The sequence below is a fragment of the Coregonus lavaretus genome, assembly GCF_964263955.1.
Source record: "Coregonus lavaretus genome assembly, chromosome: 15".
NCBI lineage: Eukaryota > Metazoa > Chordata > Actinopteri > Salmoniformes > Salmonidae > Coregonus > Coregonus lavaretus.
In genome coordinates, this window is record NC_140002.1 from 427,197 (window position 1) to 444,383 (window position 17,187).

General features: G+C 43.4%; 1 protein-coding gene across 1 annotated transcript; it reads right to left on the minus strand.

Moving 5' to 3' along the window:
• Positions 1-642: 642 nt before the first annotated feature.
• gusb (glucuronidase, beta) lies at positions 643-15,739 on the minus strand. The gene is made up of 12 exons (XM_084177521.1): positions 15,487-15,739; positions 14,877-15,062; positions 12,749-12,930; positions 12,360-12,502; positions 11,915-12,102; positions 10,234-10,386; positions 9,788-9,966; positions 9,134-9,280; positions 6,846-6,930; positions 5,987-6,163; positions 5,361-5,496; positions 643-1,743 (listed from the first exon to the last, which is right to left on the minus strand). Exons 1-12 carry the CDS (start codon positions 15,697-15,699, stop codon positions 1,580-1,582), a joined length of 1,953 nt encoding a protein of 650 aa, XP_084033647.1. The 5' UTR covers positions 15,700-15,739; the 3' UTR covers positions 643-1,579.
• Between the last annotated feature and the right edge of the window lie 1,448 nt (positions 15,740-17,187).

Below are 17,187 nucleotides of genomic sequence, written 5' to 3' on the forward strand. Positions count from 1 at the left end.
AGATGGATGGAGCAAAGTACAGAGAGATCCTTGATGAAAACCTGCTCCAGAGCGCTCAGGACCTCAGACTGGGGCGAAGGTTCACCTTCCAACAGGACAACAACCCTAAGCACACAGCCATGACAACGCAGGAGTGGCTTCAGGACAAGTCTCTGAATGTCCTTGAGTGGCCCAGCCAGAGCCCGGACTTGAACCCGATCGAACATCTCTGGAGAGACCTGAAAATAGCTGTGCAGCGACGCTCCCCATCCAACCTGACAGAGCTTGAGAGGATCTGCAGAGAAGAATGGGAGAAACTCCCCAAATACAGGTCTGCCAAGCTTGTAGCGTCATACCCAAGAAGACTCGAGGCTGTAATCGCTGCCAAAGGTGCCTCAACAAAGGTTTCTAAAAAACCTGTTCTTGCTTTGTCATTATGGGGTATTGTGTGTAGATTGATGAGGGGGGGGGGGAACGATTTAATCCATTTTTGAATAAGGCTGTAACATAACAAAATGTGGAAAAAGTCAACGGTCTGAATTTTTTCCGAATGAACTATATGTCGGCTCAATCGGAAATTACCTTTACATTTCTATCACGCAATCTTCAGCCATCCAGACTGAATAGAGCCCTAAAACAAATGAGACAGTTAAAAAAAATACATGATCTTTCTTTCATACAGACATTTATTTACACTGACACGGAACAGCATGATGATTCACATTCATGTATGAAACTGGTTGATCCCTGAATTAAGAGGAAAGACAGACATTTCATGCGTCAACCAATGGTTGTTCAAAGCCCAGGCGAAGTCGTCTCAAAGCCCAGGCGAAGTCGGCTCAAAACAAAAGTGACCTAATTAAGCACGTGGAGTAATGAGAAGGATTCTGTGTTTTCACATGCAAAAGTGATTGCTTTGGATAAAAACGCTTTATCTGCCTTCCCAATGAAAACTAGTTTGAAAATTCAATCATATATTTTATGGAAAAGAGATGCGTGTTTCTGGGCAATGCACCATGCTGCCTTGTTGACAACATGACCGAGCAGCGTAGATGACTGTTCTCTCTCACTGCTTTTCACCGTTCACGTCACGGGCCATAGACCGTTGCCCTATGGCTCAGCATATTCAAATCAAACTGACTGACAGATTGCTATAACATATGTGGCGTTGTGAGATCTACCAGGCATCAGCAACGCCTGAGCAGAGGACCGCACCCAATGGCTGTGTTTACACAGGCACACCAATTCTGATCATTCTTCCACTAATCAGATCTTTTATCAGAGCTGCTGATCTGATTGGTCAAACAACCAACCAAATTAGTGAAAGGAATATCAAAATTGGGCTGCCTGTGTAAACGCAGACGTTGGTTCTGGTAATTTATGTGCTGTGGTGTGCATAGCGTTCTAGTTGTCATGTTCTGAGTCGGAGTAGCTCCATACAAGGGTGTGTTAATTAGGCACCAAACAGAACAAAACAGAGAAGGACAACCTGGACTCGTCCAATAAGAAATGCTTGTTTTTGTTTTTCGGTTGCAAAACGTTTTGAAATGTTTTGTTACAATGTGCAGGGTTTTGCGCTACTGAATACGACCCAGGTATGTCAGGGGTATGTGGCCAGGTAGCAGGGGTACCTGGCCCAGGTGGGCAGCAAGCCCGTCTCATTGGCCAGCCTCCAGTACCTCTCCCTCAGGAGGAAGGCCCCAGCTTTGGGCTGCCTCTGCCGGCTGAAGATTCCCTTCTTGTTGCCCACCACGCGGGTCACCGCTGCAGAGAGAGAAGGAAAAGGTTAATTTCCTAAACAAAATGTTTCAGCCCTATAGATCTGTACATTACTCTGTTACAGAAGACAAGCAAACAGGGGAACTATCAACAAATTCAACACCACCAAATTCCAGAGGTGTAGACTCACTCGAGGCACGTGACTCGAGTACACAGTGCCTTCAGAAAGTATTCAAACCAGACGGCACAGTTTTCTAGTTTTTTTTATTTATTCATGGACAGCCAGGGGCACACTCCAACACTCAGACATAATTTACAAACGAAGCATTTGTGTTTAGTGAGTCCGCCAGATCAGAGGCAGTAGGGATGACCAGGGATGTTCTCTTGATAAGTGTGAATTTGACATTTTCCAGTCCTGGTAAGCATTCATATATAATGTAACGAGTACTTTTGGGTGTCAGGGAAAATGTATGGAGTAAAAAGTACATTATTTTCTTTAGGAATGTAAGTAGTACTTTAAAGTATTTTTACGTAAGTACTTTAGACCACTGACCATACCAAACATAACATATCATACTAATTTGAGTGTCCTGTATTGTTACATCCAGTCTATGAGACCAGGCTGTCCAAAGTGATCATGCGCGGCGCAGACAGAACATGCTTTCCATCTGATCCGGCAACCTCCACTGCATAGATGCAGGCCGTGTGATTCTGCTTGCTCTGGACACTAGAGAAGTGATTATTGGCTGCTAACATGAATGACTTTCAGCAACAACAAAAAAATGCAGGTGTAAAACACAGTTTATTTCTGTATCTTAAAGTTTTGAAAATGCATTGCCGTTTATGGCTGTAATGACGGGCTACATTTACGTCGAAAGCTTTGAACCACTGCTTTTTGGGGGTCGCAGGTCAAAAAGTTTGAAAGCCAACAGATTGTTGATTTGCTGTATAGTGATTGGCTCGGGTGCTGCATAAACATCACATGGTAGGGAGAGAGGATTTCCATAAATGAATATGCGGCTCCAAAAATAGTTTGGTGATCAAGAATATGAACTGTTTACTTTGCAAGCTCACCAGCAATGGGGCATCAAGCAACAATTACTAGCATAGACCTATTGGTCTTTTGGCATGTCAAAATTGCTTGAAATTAACAATTTACTTATGAAGCATTTGGAATATGTAATTATTTTTTTTTACAAAAAATACTAAAAACTAGGGCCAGGACGATACCAGTATCGCAATGTTTTTTTCCGTGGCAAAAATGAAAACACGAAGCAAACCACAGTCTTTGATCTTGTGTAGCTTGGAAAATAAATACATGTGACTCTGGATGACAACATAATGTTTGCTTCCAACATTAGTGCTGTTTTCCTAAAGAAGTTAAATCGGCTTCGTGTTTTATTTCGTGTTTTGTTTCCTTGCCACGATACTAACGAGTATTGCGATACTGGTATCGTCCCGGCCCAAGTAAAAACACCAGCAAATCAGCTCCAAGTGATTTTAATTTAGGAAATATGTTCCAAAGTATTCCCACGCATGATAGAGAGATATACAGTACCAGTCAAAAGTTTGGACACACCTAGTTAATCAATGGTTTTTCTTTATTTTTTACTATTTACTTCATTGTAAAATAATAGTGAAGACATCAAAACTATGAAATAACACATATGGAATCATGTAGTAACCAAAACAGTGTTAAACAAATCAAAATATATTTTATATTTGTGATTCTTCAAATAGCCACCCTTTGCGTTGATGACAGCTTTGCACACTTTTGGCATTCTCTCAACCAGCTTCACTAAGAATGCATTTAAACTAACAGGTGTGCTTTCTTAAAAGTTAATTTGTGGAATTTCTTTCCTTCTTAATGTGTTTGAGCCAATCAGTTGTGTTGTGACAAGGTAGGGGTGGTATACAGAAGACAGCCCTATTTGGTAAAAGACCAAGTCCATATTATGGCAAGAACAGCTCAAATAATCAAAGAGAAACGACAGTCCATCATTACTTTAAGACATGAAGGTCAGTCAATACGGAACATTTCAAGAACTTTTAAAGTTTCTTCAAGTGCAGTCGCAAAAACCATCAAGCGCTATGATGAAACTGGCTCTCATGAGGACCGTCACGGGAATGGAAGACCCAGAGTTACCTCTGCTGCAGAGGATAAGTTAATTAGAGTTACCATCCTCAGAAATTGCAGCCCAAGTAAATGCTTCACAGAGTTGAAGTAACAGACACATCTCAACAGTGGGACTATCATTTGTTTTTCAACAGGACAATGACCCAACACACCTCCAGGCTGTGTAAGGGCTATTTGACCAAGAAGGAGAGTGATGGAGTGCTGCATCAGATGACCTGGCCTCCGCAATCCCCCGACCTCAGATGGTTTGGGATGAGTCGGACGACAGAGTGAAGGAAAGGCAGCCAACAAGTGCTCAGCATATGTGAGAACTCCTTCAAGACTGTTGGAAAAGCATTCCAGGTGAAGCTGGTTGAGAGAATGCCAAGAGTGTGCAAAGCTGTCATCAAGGCAAAGGGTGGCTACTTTGAAGAATCTCAAATATAACATATATTTTGATTTGTTTAACACTTTTTTAGTTACTACATGATTCCATATGTGTTATTTCATAGTTTTGATGTCTTCACTATTATTCTACAATGTAGAAATCAGTAAAAATAAAGAAAAACCCTTGAATGAGTAGGTGTGTCCAAACTTTTGACTGGTACCGTATGTGATCGTATACAAAAGTAAGCAAGGTTTGAAATTATTATATTTTTATCTGTCAATTTGCAGTCTACAAATTATATTTAAATTATGTTCCGGCTGCCTGACCATCCGCTCAAGAAAGAATCGTCCCGCGCCTGAATCCAGTTGATGATCCCTGGTGTAAACCGTCCTGGTGTGCCACACCGACTCCTGCTGACTCGGAGCTTACCAAACACTGGGAGCTTTAAATACAATTCACATAAATATCAGCACCGTTTTCAAATCACTGGCCTGGTTTCAACTTCTACTGCCCCCACCATCACACTACTAACTCTTCCTTACTCAGGGAAATAAATAACCTGTAGGACTGGAATAGGTTGAAAGTGTCGTCATACCAACCATTGTTGTCAAACCTACCATTGAAGCTGGTTGTCATACCATTGCCTGTTTAGTTCAGCTAATCTTTGTCTTTACTCAGGGCTCCATTCAAAATCGGTATGGCGGAAGTTCATCGCTATAATGCGATTGAAATGTAAAGGTAATTTCCGGTTGAGCCGAAAATACTGTATGCAGAGTTGACCGTGAATTCACCCTGTAGCTCAGTTGGTAGAGCATGGCGCTTTGCAACGCCAGGGTTGTGGGTTCATTTCCAACGGGGGGGGCCAGTATGAAAAATGTATGCACTCACTAACTGTAAGTCGCTCTGGATAAGAGCGTCTGCTAAATGAGTAAAATGTAAAATGCAAATGCCAACGCTGGAACATTGCCTTTCAATTTAAATCGCGCTACAGCGCTGAAGTTCTGCGATACGGATTGAATGGAGCCCTGAGTAAAGACAAATATTAGCTGAACTAAACAGGCAATGGTATGACAACCAGCTTCAATGGTAGGTTTGACAACAATGGTTGGTGTGACGACACATTCAATCTATTCCAGTTATTTATTAATTCCTCCTTACTCTGTGCTGTCATGAAGTCAGCAAAGTTCCAGATGAGCTCTCCGATGAGATACTCCTTCCTCTTCCGGTCAAACACACCATGGTAGTTCTGTAACACTATCTTCTGGTATTCCTCGGTGAACATCATGGGAGGATCCTGTAAAAAGACAACAATGTGGCTTTTCATTTCAACTTTTATTTCTGCTGATCATTCAAACTTCAACCACTTAAAAACGTTCAATTCATAGGTTTCAACCAGTGTTCTACCCCTCTGTAGCTCAGCTGGTAGAGCACGGCGCTTGTAACGCCAAGGTAGTGGGTTCGATCCCCGGGACCACCCATACACAAAAAAAATGTATGCACGCATGACTGTAAGTCGCTTTGGATAAAAGCGTCTGCTAAATGGCATATTATATTATTATTATTATATATTATAGGTGCTTGACAGAGGTCTTTGTTCAAGCACATTTGACAAACTGGTATCCAGACCATTGTTCGCCTCAAAAGAGAGACCTTGAAATCTCAGCAAATATATATATATACGCCTGTTTGCTTTAGACAATACCTTCCGTTCTTCTGTCTGTTTTCTGTCCTGTGAGGACATGACGTGTGACGTAGAACAACGAAGAAAGTTCCGGAATACTCACTGTGTGTAGCCCTGGGACCACGTCGGCTCCATATTCACTCTGGATGATGGGTTTCTGGTACTTCCCGTACCAGTTCTCAAACTGGGTGTTGAGCTGCAAGGGGATGACCTCCAGGTGACCTGGGTCGCTGTACCAGGAGAAGTAACTGTTCACACAGATGACATCCACATAGGGAGCCTGGGGACGAGAAGAGCAGAAATACATGGTTAACGGTGTCACGGGGATCAACAATTCATTGGCATTGAATTCCCGTTGTGATGTATGGAACGTTACGGTGATAACTGGTGGCGCCTAGGTGTAAACGTGTTCCAATGGGAGAAGAGGAAGAAATAGAACCACTGGTACAGTGTTGGGCAACTTGTTACGGTATACATCTTCATTGGCATTGAATTGCCATTGTAATGAATGGAATGTTACCGTCATAACTGACGTGCTTAGCTTAGTCACTGACACCACTGATAAACTACCGTCTGGTAAGACATTCAGTAAGACATTCCTCTTACAGAGTTATCTGCAGCAGGGAGTCACTGTGGCTGCAGAGTCAGACCTCCTGGGTCAGACCTCAGTAAGCCAGGATGATTGAATCAGGGCATAGGTATGCCTTCAAAATAGCTATATATTTAGGCAACAAGCACAGTCAAATAGGGAGACTTAAGGCTCTTTTTCAGTTTTCCTCGATTCTTCAGATCCTCTCTTCTCAAAACACATTGGAAGAGGTCCAAAATTCGCCCTCTGACCTCGTCTTTCAATATGTTTCGAGAAGGAGGATGCGAGGAATCGAGGACAAGCAAATTGAGAGAGCCATAGTTCTGTGAAGAATCCTTTATAATCATAACAGAGAAACACAGTGAAGTCTCACCCCCTTGTCCCTGGCAAAGTTACTGGCTGTGATAAAGGTGACAGGTCGAGTGACATCCAGAGATTTGGTATGAGCTATCAGTGTCCTGAAAAGACAAAACAAAAACATTTAGTGAGAGCAATTGTTTCCTGTTCCAAGATGGGGTAGGGGTCAGAGGGTCGGGGTCAGAGGGTCGGGGTCAGAGGGTCGGGGTCAGAGGGTCGGGTCAGAGGGTCGGGGTACAGAGGGTCGGGGTCAGAGGGTCGGGGTCAGAGGGTCGGGGTCAGAGGGTCGGGGTCAGAGGGTCGGGGTCAGAGGGTCGGGGTCAGAGGGTCGGGTCAGAGGGTCGGGGTACAGAGGGTCGGGGTCAGAGGGTCGGGGTCAGAGGGTCGGGGTCAGGGGGTCGGGGTCAGAGGGTCGGGGTCAGAGGGTCGGGGTACAGATGGACTGAGTGAGGAAGAAAGGACCTAGAAGAAGAAAATGAGTCTAACAACTCAGTCTTATAATATCAGGCTCTCTTTGTTGACTATGACTACACCACATAGTTAAGTACTGTAATGGCAAGAAACTGTATGAGGAAATTCCTGCTGTTTGGGTTCAGTAGTACTCTGACTGCATTCCACACGCCAGTAAGCCATTCTACCAGGACATGCTCAGACTCACCCATACACTTATCTCTGCCATATGATGAATAAGCATGCAAAGTACACACCCACCCACCACCACGCACTCATACACACATGCGTGGGTTTTCCAGATGAAAAGCCAATACCAACGCTGCTTGAAATACCTGAGAAATTGTAGCCTTCAAGGCCTTGCCCGGTTCCCTCCTCAAGCTGCCCTCGGTGATGCTAGGTAGTCCTCCCCAATAAGAACACATAGCCTACAATATCTCTATTAATGCTCTGTTTCCCTTCCTTTATGATGTCACCTTTAATGCTCAGTTTCCCTTCCTTTATGACGTCACCTTTAATGCTCAGTTTCCCTTCCTTTATGACATCACCATTCATGCTCAGTTTCCCTTCCTTTATGACGTCACCATTAATGCTCAGTTTCCCTTCCTTTATGACATCACCATTAATGCTCAGTTTCCCTTCCTTTATGATGTCACCATTAATGCTCAGTTTCCCTTCCTTTATGATGTCACCTTTAATGCTCAGTTTCCCTTCCTTTATGACATCACCATTAATGCTCTGTTTCCCTTCCTTTATGACATCACCATTAATGCTCAGTTTCCCTTCCTTTATGACGTCACCTTTAATGCTCAGTTTCCCTTCCTTTATGACATCACCATTAATGCTCAGTTTCCCTTCCTTTATGACGTCACCATGAATGCTCAGTTTCCCTTCCTTTATGACGCCACCATTAATTCTCAGTTTCCCTTCCTTTATGATGTCACCATTAATGCTCAGTTTCCCTTCCTTTATGATGTCACCTTTAATGCTCAGTTTCCCTTCCTTTATGACGTCACCTTTAATTCTCAGTTTCCCTTCCTTTATGACATCACCATTAATGCTCTGTTTCCCTTCCATTATGACATCACCATTAATGCTCAGTTTCCCTTCCTTTATGACATCACCATTAATGCTCAGTTTCCCTTCCTTTATGACATCACCATTAATGCTCTGTTTCCCTTCCTTTATGACATCACCATTAATGCTCTGTTTCCCTTCCTTTATGACGTCACCATTAATGCTCTGTTTCCCTTCCTTTATGACGTCACCATTAATGCTCAGTTTCCCTTCCTTTATGATGTCACCATTAATGCTCAGTTTCCCTTCCTTTATGACGTCACCATTAATGCTCAGTTTCCCTTCCTTTATGACGTCACCATTAATGCTCAGTTTCCCTTCCTTTATGACATCACCTTTAATGCTCAGTTTCCCTTCCTTTATGATGTCACCTTTAATTCTCAGTTTCCCTTCCTTTATGATGTCACCTTTAATGCTCAGTTTCCCTTCCTTTATGACGTCACCATTAATTCTCAGTTTCCCTTCCTTTATGATGTCACCTTTAATGCTCAGTTTCCCTTCCTTTATGACGTCACCATTAATGCTCAGTTTCCCTTCCTTTATGACGTCACCTTTAATGCTCAGTTTCCCTTCCTTTATGACGTCACCATTAATGCTCAGTTTCCCTTCCTTTATGACGTCATCATTAGCTCGTTAATGTGAGAACCGAGAAGAAGACGTTTGTTTTTAACTGACAATTTGTTCACTACAACGTCCCTCCACCATTATGTGAATGTGCATTTTAAGAAACAAGGACGCACATTCACGGAAAGTGATTGAACGCTAACGTTCTCTTACTTTAAATATAATCCAGCAGGGGGCATCTCAGCGGCTGGCTCATTGGCTACAGACCACATGACCACGGAGGCGTGGTTCTTGTCCCTTCTCACCAGTTCGTCCATGACCACCAGGTGATGAGACAAGGAGGCGTTCCCAAAACTACGGCTGGCGGACAAGAGAGGGCACAGGGTTAGTGGCTGTCCCAGAGACACAGAAGACCTGACTTAATGCTGATGCTAGATTCTATCCATGATGTAATGGGCAGAGCATCGATTAATATTGCTAAGTTTTATGTGGTGTATACACTTAATAGTAACTGTCCATTAAAATGGTAAAATGGTAAAGAGGTTTAAAATAAAAGTGTGTCTTTAAAAATGTCTGGCACACTCGTTGTGTGGAAAACACCTGAAGTTATCTCTTCAAACGTTGCACTAGCAGTGTATTCATTACGGAAACCGTTTACTGTTTAAGAACCAAATGGAAGCAAACAGAGCAAAACGAGTTTCTATTGGACAAATTCAGGTAGGGCCCTCCCTGTTTGGTTCCATTTGCTTCCGTTGAAGAAACGTTTTGCAAAAGAATCGACTGAATGAATACACCCCTGGGGACCGTGTAACCTTTAACTGACCCTTCAGAGAGATCACAGAAACTGTCACCATGGCAATGACTTACATGTCTTTGATGCCCACCCCGGGACACTCGTCGATGACCACGATGCCATGGCGGTCTGCCATCTGCAGGATCTCCTCAGCGTATGGGTAGTGGCTGGTCCTGAACGAGTTGGCCCCTAGCCACTTCAACAGGTTAAAATCCTTCACTATCAGGGGCCAGTCCAGGCCCTTCCCTCGGATCTGACACACAGACACAGAAAGCAGGGGCAACTGTTGAGACCTATTTCCATTGACCCTTTAAAAGATCATTCCAAAATGCATGACTGAGAACTACTGAAAATAGTTTCTGTTAAAAACACAGAGAAATTGATAAAAACTTCTAATCAGCTTCAACATTCATTACTTCTATATCTTGGCAAATATGTAACACAACCTGCTGGACATCAGTTGTCCACCCAAGACAAAACAGTGTTTTGCTGCCCTCTAGTGGTACCACTCAGTACTTACATCAGCATCCTCATGTTTGTTGACTCCATGGAAATAGAAGGGTTTGTTGTTGATGAGGAACTGTGTGTTGGTGACCTGCACAGTGCGGATGCCCACAGCCAGAGCATACACATCCTCACAGACAGAACCCTCGCTACCTGTCGTCATGTGAACCTGGAAACAAATTAGATGAGGAGCATGTTCAGTGAGGTGGAATGTTCAGAATGTTGCAGATAGAAATGTAAAGAGTTTATTTATTTTAACCTTTATTTAACTAAAGCAAGTCAGTTAAGAACAAATTCTTATTTACAAATGACGGCCTACACCGGCCAAACCCGGACGACGCTGGGCCAATTGTGCGCCGCCCTATGGGACTCCCAATCACGGCCGGTGGTGATACAGCCTGGAATCGAACCAGGGGGGTCTGTAGTGACGCCTCAAGCACTGAGACGCAGTGCCTCAGACCGCTGCGCCACTCGGGAGCTGACAGTACCAAATCTGCACGACATAATGATATTTTCTAGGCCATATATTTCTATCTGAACATTCTGTAATGTTGCACCCTCATGAGCAAGCCCTAGCCAGGAGAATAGCTCCAGTCAGAGCCCTCCCATTAACAACACAGGAAGTATCGACGGTGTGATGCTGAGTTGTCAAACTAAGGCGATGTTCATGGTGGCGGTGACTCGTCACACGGAAAAGGGTAATACATGAGAACAAACCACTGAATATTTAGAAATCGGTTAGCAAGTGCTTTTATTTCTCTAAATAATATACACTGAACAAAAATACAAACGCAACATGCAACAATTTTACTGAGTTACAGTTCGTATGAGGAAAATCAGTCAATTGAAATAAATTCATTAGGCCTTAATCTATGGATTTCACATGACTGGGCAGGGGCGTAGCCATGGGTGGGCCTGGCATAGGCCCACCCACTTGGGAGCCAGGCCCAGCAATTCAGAATACGTTTTTCCCCACAAAAGGGATTTATTACAGACAGAAATACTCCACAGTTTCATCAGCTGTCCGGGTGGCTGGTCTCAGATGATCCCGCAGGTGAAGAAGCTGGATGTGGAGGTCCTGGGCTGGCGTGGTTACACGTGGTCTGCGGTTGTGAAGCTGGTTGGACATACTGCCAAATTCTCTAAAACAACGTTGGTGGCGGCTTATGGTAGAGAAATGAACATTCAATTCTCTGGCAACAGCTCAGGGGGACATTCCTGCAGTCAGCATGCCAATTGCACGCTCCCTCAAAACTTGAGACATCTGTGGCATTGTGTTGTGTGACAAAACTACACATTTTAGAGTGACCTTTTATTGTCCCCAGCACAAGGTACACCTGTGTAATGATCATGCCGTTTAATCAGCTTCTTGATATGCCACACCTGTCAGGTGGATGGATGATCTTGGCAAAGGAGAAATGTTCACTAACAGGGATGTAAAGAAATGCACAACATTTGAGAGAAATAAGCTTTTTGTGCGTTTGGAAAATTTCGGGTATCTTTTATTTCAGCTCATGAAACATGGGACCAACACTTTACATGTTGCGTTTATATTTTTGTTCAGTATAATTAAAATGACATGGTAGTTCACATACGTTTGATAAAAAGTTACATTAAAATAAAACAAACACTAAAAGGAACAGACACTGGATCACCGAAGCCTTGTGAAATGCAACTACGAACATAACCCAACTTACCTCCATAGAATACAGATAACCTGGGTTCTCATGCATTAGATACGGCCACCACAGGCTGACGTCCGTCACCTTGAGGACCCCGGAGGGTCCAGTGGAGGAGGCAACCGAGCGGCCATCTTTGTCTGAGAGTGTCACCTTCAGCGTGGCGTTGGAACTGCCCAGCACTGACACCTGGTAACTGACCATCCCTAGACCAAAGGGCAGAACAGGAGAGACCAACAACACCTTAGTACACTAGTGCCATTTTTCACAACATTCCATAGTTACTGGAATCAAGCAGAAAAGGACAATGTGAAAAGGACATAGCCAAGTCAGCACGGTATGGTTTTGGTCGGCGCGATAGTGTAAACAGGGTATGGATGAACTGGGGAATGAATAGGCCTAAACAATCATTTGAACAAGTGAATGAGAAAATGTATTTATTTTTTATTTTTTTTGCACTCACCAATGTTGTCAGCAAAGGTTGTCAGCACTGTGATGTCATCCACATACGCCTTAGGAGTGGTATACAACACCACAGGACGGTGCAAACCAGCATAGTTGAAGAAGTCAAAGTTGGTGTTTTGCACAACATAGTCAGCAGGATACCTGTAGACAATATATGGACACAACACAGATTTACATTTAGATTTGGATTCCAAAACCAGATTTCTTCCCCCTCAAACATCAGAGAATGCATTGTTGCATACTTAGCCTCAACCTCAGCCTTTCTAGGTTTGGTCTCCAGAACATCTAAAATTAAATGTCTGAGAACGTGAGATTACACCCAATTTGCTAAAAACATTTGAATATATTTTCCCATTGAAAGCAAGTAAAATCTGTCAGTCACTTCACCTGGTGGGGTCGTCAATATGTTGGATGGTCCCTGGGGGCAGGGTCTGGAGAGTCAGGGTGTTGTTGACAGCTATGGTGATCCTGCAGGCCACACCTGGGTCCTTTCGGAGGACGTCACCTATCTCAGCCTCGAAGGGAAGATGGCCGCCCTCGTGCTCTGTTATTTTGATCCCATTCACCCACTGGCAGCGAAAAGAGTGTGAGAAATATAGACTGTTATTCCTATGTAGCCAGAGTGACAGTCTATGTACAGTGGGGAGAAGAAGTATTTGATACACTGCCGATTTTGCAGGTTTTCCTACTTACAAAGCATGTAGAGGTCTGTAATTTTTATCATAGGTACACTTCAACTGTGAGAGACGGAATCTAAAACAAAAATCCAGAAAATCACATTGTATGATTTTTAAGTAATTAATTTGCATTTTATTGCATGACATAAGTATTTGATACATCAGAATAGCAAAACTTAATATTTGGTACAGAAACCTTTGTTTGCAATTACAGAGATCATACGTTTCCTGTAGGTCTTGACCAGGTTTGCACACACTGCAGCAGGGATTTTGGTTGTCGCTGGGCAATACGGACTTTCAGCCCCCTCCAAAGATTTTCTATTGGGTTCAGGTCTGGAGACTGGCTAGGCCACTCCAGGACCTTGAGATGCTTCTTACGGAGCCACTCCTTAGTTGCCCTGGCTGTGTGTTTCAGGTCGTTGTCATGCTGGAAGACCCAGCCATGACCCATCTTCAATGCTCTTACTGAGGGAAGGAGGTTATTGGCCAAGATCTCGCGATACATGGCCCCATTCATCCTCCCCTCAATACGGTGCAGCCGTCCTGTCCCCTTTGCAGAAAAGCATCCCCAAAGAATGATGTTTCCATCTCCATGCTTCACGGTTGGAATGGTGTTCTTGGGGTTGTACTCATCCTTCGTCTTCCTCCAAACACGGCGAGTGGAGTTTAGACCAAAAAGCTCTATTTTTGTCTCATCAGACCACATGACCTTCTCCCATTCCTCCTCTGGATCATCCAGATGGTCATTGGCAAACTTCAGATGGGCCTGGACATGCGCTGGCTTGAGCAGGGGGACCTTGCGTGCGCTGCAGGATTTTAATCCATGACGGCGTAGTGTGTTACTAATGTTTGTTTTTGAGACTGTGGTCCCAGCTCTCTTCAGGTCATCGACCAGGTCCTGCCGTGTAGTTCTGGGCTGATCCCTCACCTTCCTCATGATCATTGATGCCCCACGAGGTGAGATCTTGCATGGAGCCCCAGACCGAGGGTGATTGACCGTCATCTTGAACGTCTTCCATTTTCTAATAATTGCACCAACAGTTGTTGCCTTCTCACCAAGCTGCTTGCCTATTGTCCTGTAGCCCATCCCAGCCTTGTGCATGTCTACAATTTTATCCCTGATGTCCTTACACAGCTCTCTGGTCTTGGCCATTGTGGAGAGGTTGGAGTCTGTTTGATTGAGTGTGTGGACAGGTGTCTTTTATACATGTAACAAGTTCAAACAGGTGCAGTTAATACAGGTAATGAGTGGAGAACAGGAGGGCTTCTTAAAGAAAAACTAACAGGTCTGTGAGAGCCGGAATTCTTACTGGTTGGTAGGTGATCAAATACTTATGTCATGCAATAAAATGCAAATTAATTACTTAAAAATCATACAATGTGATTTTCTGGATTTTTGTTTTAGATTCCGTCTCTCACAGTTGAAGTGTAACTATGATAAATATTACAGACCTCTACATGCTTTGTAAGTAGGAAAACCTGCAAAATCGGCAGTGTATCAAATACTTGTTCTCCCCACTGTACATACACAACACTGTACCTTTTACAATGAGGGATGTACACTGCAGATAAACTCATACAAGAGGAGGTTGTGGAGTTACATCTATCACACAAGGGATACAGAATGGCAACTTATAATAATATGCCATTTAGCAGACGCTTTTATCCAAAGCGACTTACAGTCAGTCATGTGTGCATACATTTTTACGTATGGGTTGTCCCCGGGGATCGAACCCACTACCCTGGCGTTACAAGCGCCGTGCTCTACCAATTGAGCTACAGAGGACCGCAGAATCTTGAGCTGAAAACAAGTGGTAGAAGATTTGTGAAATACTCACAGCCACTGAGTAGTAGTGTGCACTCCCGACCCTCAGCACGACTCTGGTTCCCTCACCAGACAGCCATCGTGAGGGTACCAACACCTCTCTCTCATACCACACCCAGCCAATGAAATCCCTCAGCCGTGGATCCTGGGTGATGTCGTTGTAGCTGGCAGGCACTGGCATGTCAATCACTGGACCAGTCTAGACAAACAGATACAAATAGAGTGAGAGAAGAAGAAAAAAAAAGGGGGCGGGAGGAATGAATAACAACAAATGTTTACTTTACAATCATTATGACTTGAATTATCATCAAGACAGTTTACACAAAGTATTAGCTCAAATACGTGCAAAGACTTAGCGAAACAAACAGTTTTAGTTGGTGTGAAGTTTCAACATAGACTACAGTTTAGCTGTTTTTTTTGCAGACTAGAGATGGGCTAGTCTGCAAACAAAATGATTATTCAATCAATGTTCCCCAAATAGACCACGCATTAAAGGCGTGGCAGATAACTATTCTGAACAAACAGGACTCGTAGTCCACATGCTTTTTTGCGACGATTTAATAACACAATATCCATGTCACATAGTTTAAATGGTTTATTACACAATGGATGTTCATGTTTACCTCTGCAAGGCGACTTCTGTACCATGCCTGTTCAAAGCCCAGGTTCCTGTTGTGCGAGAGATCGGCTCTGAAGGTCCACAGCCCGTTCAGATCTTTCATCTCTCGGGACGACGACTCTCGAGGGAAGAGCATTCCACTGTCCCGAACATGAGCGACATCCCATGCTGCAGACAGGAACACAAAATAGTTGACTAGCCTTCTAAACCGCTCCATTTTCACAGCTAACAACAAACGACTTTGGCTTGCAGAAGTTACAGTCACATGACCAGCTCTAACGTAAGTCATGTGATTATACAGGTATTTGAGTCATTCGAACTTTCCCAAAACACAACAAAAAAACCTACAACTATTTATGTACCATTTTATTTGTCTACGCATTAATGCACAAGTATTTGTGAGGAAGAATAATGTTTTTGTAAAATTCTCACGCACCAACAAAAATGCAATGCTTGACTCTGGCCACTACGCGGAGCCTAACACATGAGATGTCATGCTTTTCATAAAGATTAAGAAATGTATGTGTGCAAAAAAAAACGTGTAAACCTCTCCAAGGCCATCATTATTGATGGCAAACAGAAAGGTGTATATTCATTATTTGTGACTGCGGTTCACTACCATTGTTGGGATTGGAAACATCATGGATCTGATTTCACTGCACTTGATGACATTGGGGTTGAGTGTAGGCTACTCTAACGCAACAAACTGAACCATGGCCCAACAACAACTACAACTCAAGGAGAAACTTAATCTGGATGAACCCCAGCTAATTCGGTAACTATCAAGACCAGGGGTACTCAAGTACTATTTGAGAAGGTCCAGACACACAATTCCTAGGTGGTAAAGGTCCGGGTGGATATTGTCATTTATCGGCGTAATAACAAACCCCCACCTCGCGACCCATGCGACCCCAAACTTCAATGAGATTTTCCTCAATTCTACGCATTTATCATCCTGAACTTCTCGTCAGATTGACACGTTTAATCAGTGGTCAACCACCCAGATGGCGCCATTGATCAATAATAAGTGGAGCACAATCTAGCCTTTCAGAGCATAAAATGAGAGCAAAGCATAGGATGTATAGCAGGGTTCTTCAATTCCGGTCCCGGAGGGCCGAAACACTTCTGTTTTTTATTTCTACCTGGTAGTTAATTGCACTCACCTGGTGTCCCAGGTCTGAATTAGCCCCTGATTAGAAGGAGAGGATGAAAAACAGAGATCTCATGTGTCATGTCCAATGAGAGAGAGGATCTGTCTGTCTCATATCCAATGAGCGAGAGGTATCCTCTGGCTACGAGGTCACAGCCTATGGAGTGAGATTCCCAGTGAGGTCATAGAGGTATAGAGGCACCACAGCCTTGTCTCTGGGACGTCGTGTAAATAAATAATCCAACCTAAATTAGTGTTTATGTTATTGCTGAGTTTAAAGTTAATTTCCTGTCTGAGTCTAGTTCCTCACTCATTGTCATTGCTTGTGAAAACATTTTCTTTCTGAATGAAATTAGTTAATTAGAAGAATGGTCAAGTGAAGGTTACTGCTGACCTAGGCTTGTGTAATTTGTTATGTCACTTAATGCTGAGCCAGTATCCTTCCATGTTTCACTCATATACCCATTCATGGTCCATGCCATACAGTATAAAATAATATGCCATTTAGCAGACGCTTTTATCCTAAGAGACTTACAGCCATGCGTGCATACATTT

Coding starts and splice junctions, on each gene's coding strand:
- gusb (XM_084177521.1), bottom strand. CDS start 15,699: ATGGAGCGGTTTAGAAGGCTAGTCAACTATTTTGTGTTCCTGTCTGCA. Junction 10,387..11,914: donor GTTATCTGTATTCTATGGAG/GTAAGTTGGGTT, acceptor ATTTGTTTCCAG/GTTCACATGACGACAGGTAG. Junction 6,164..6,845: donor ACTTTGCCAGGGACAAGGGG/GTGAGACTTCAC, acceptor TCTCGTCCCCAG/GCTCCCTATGTGGATGTCAT.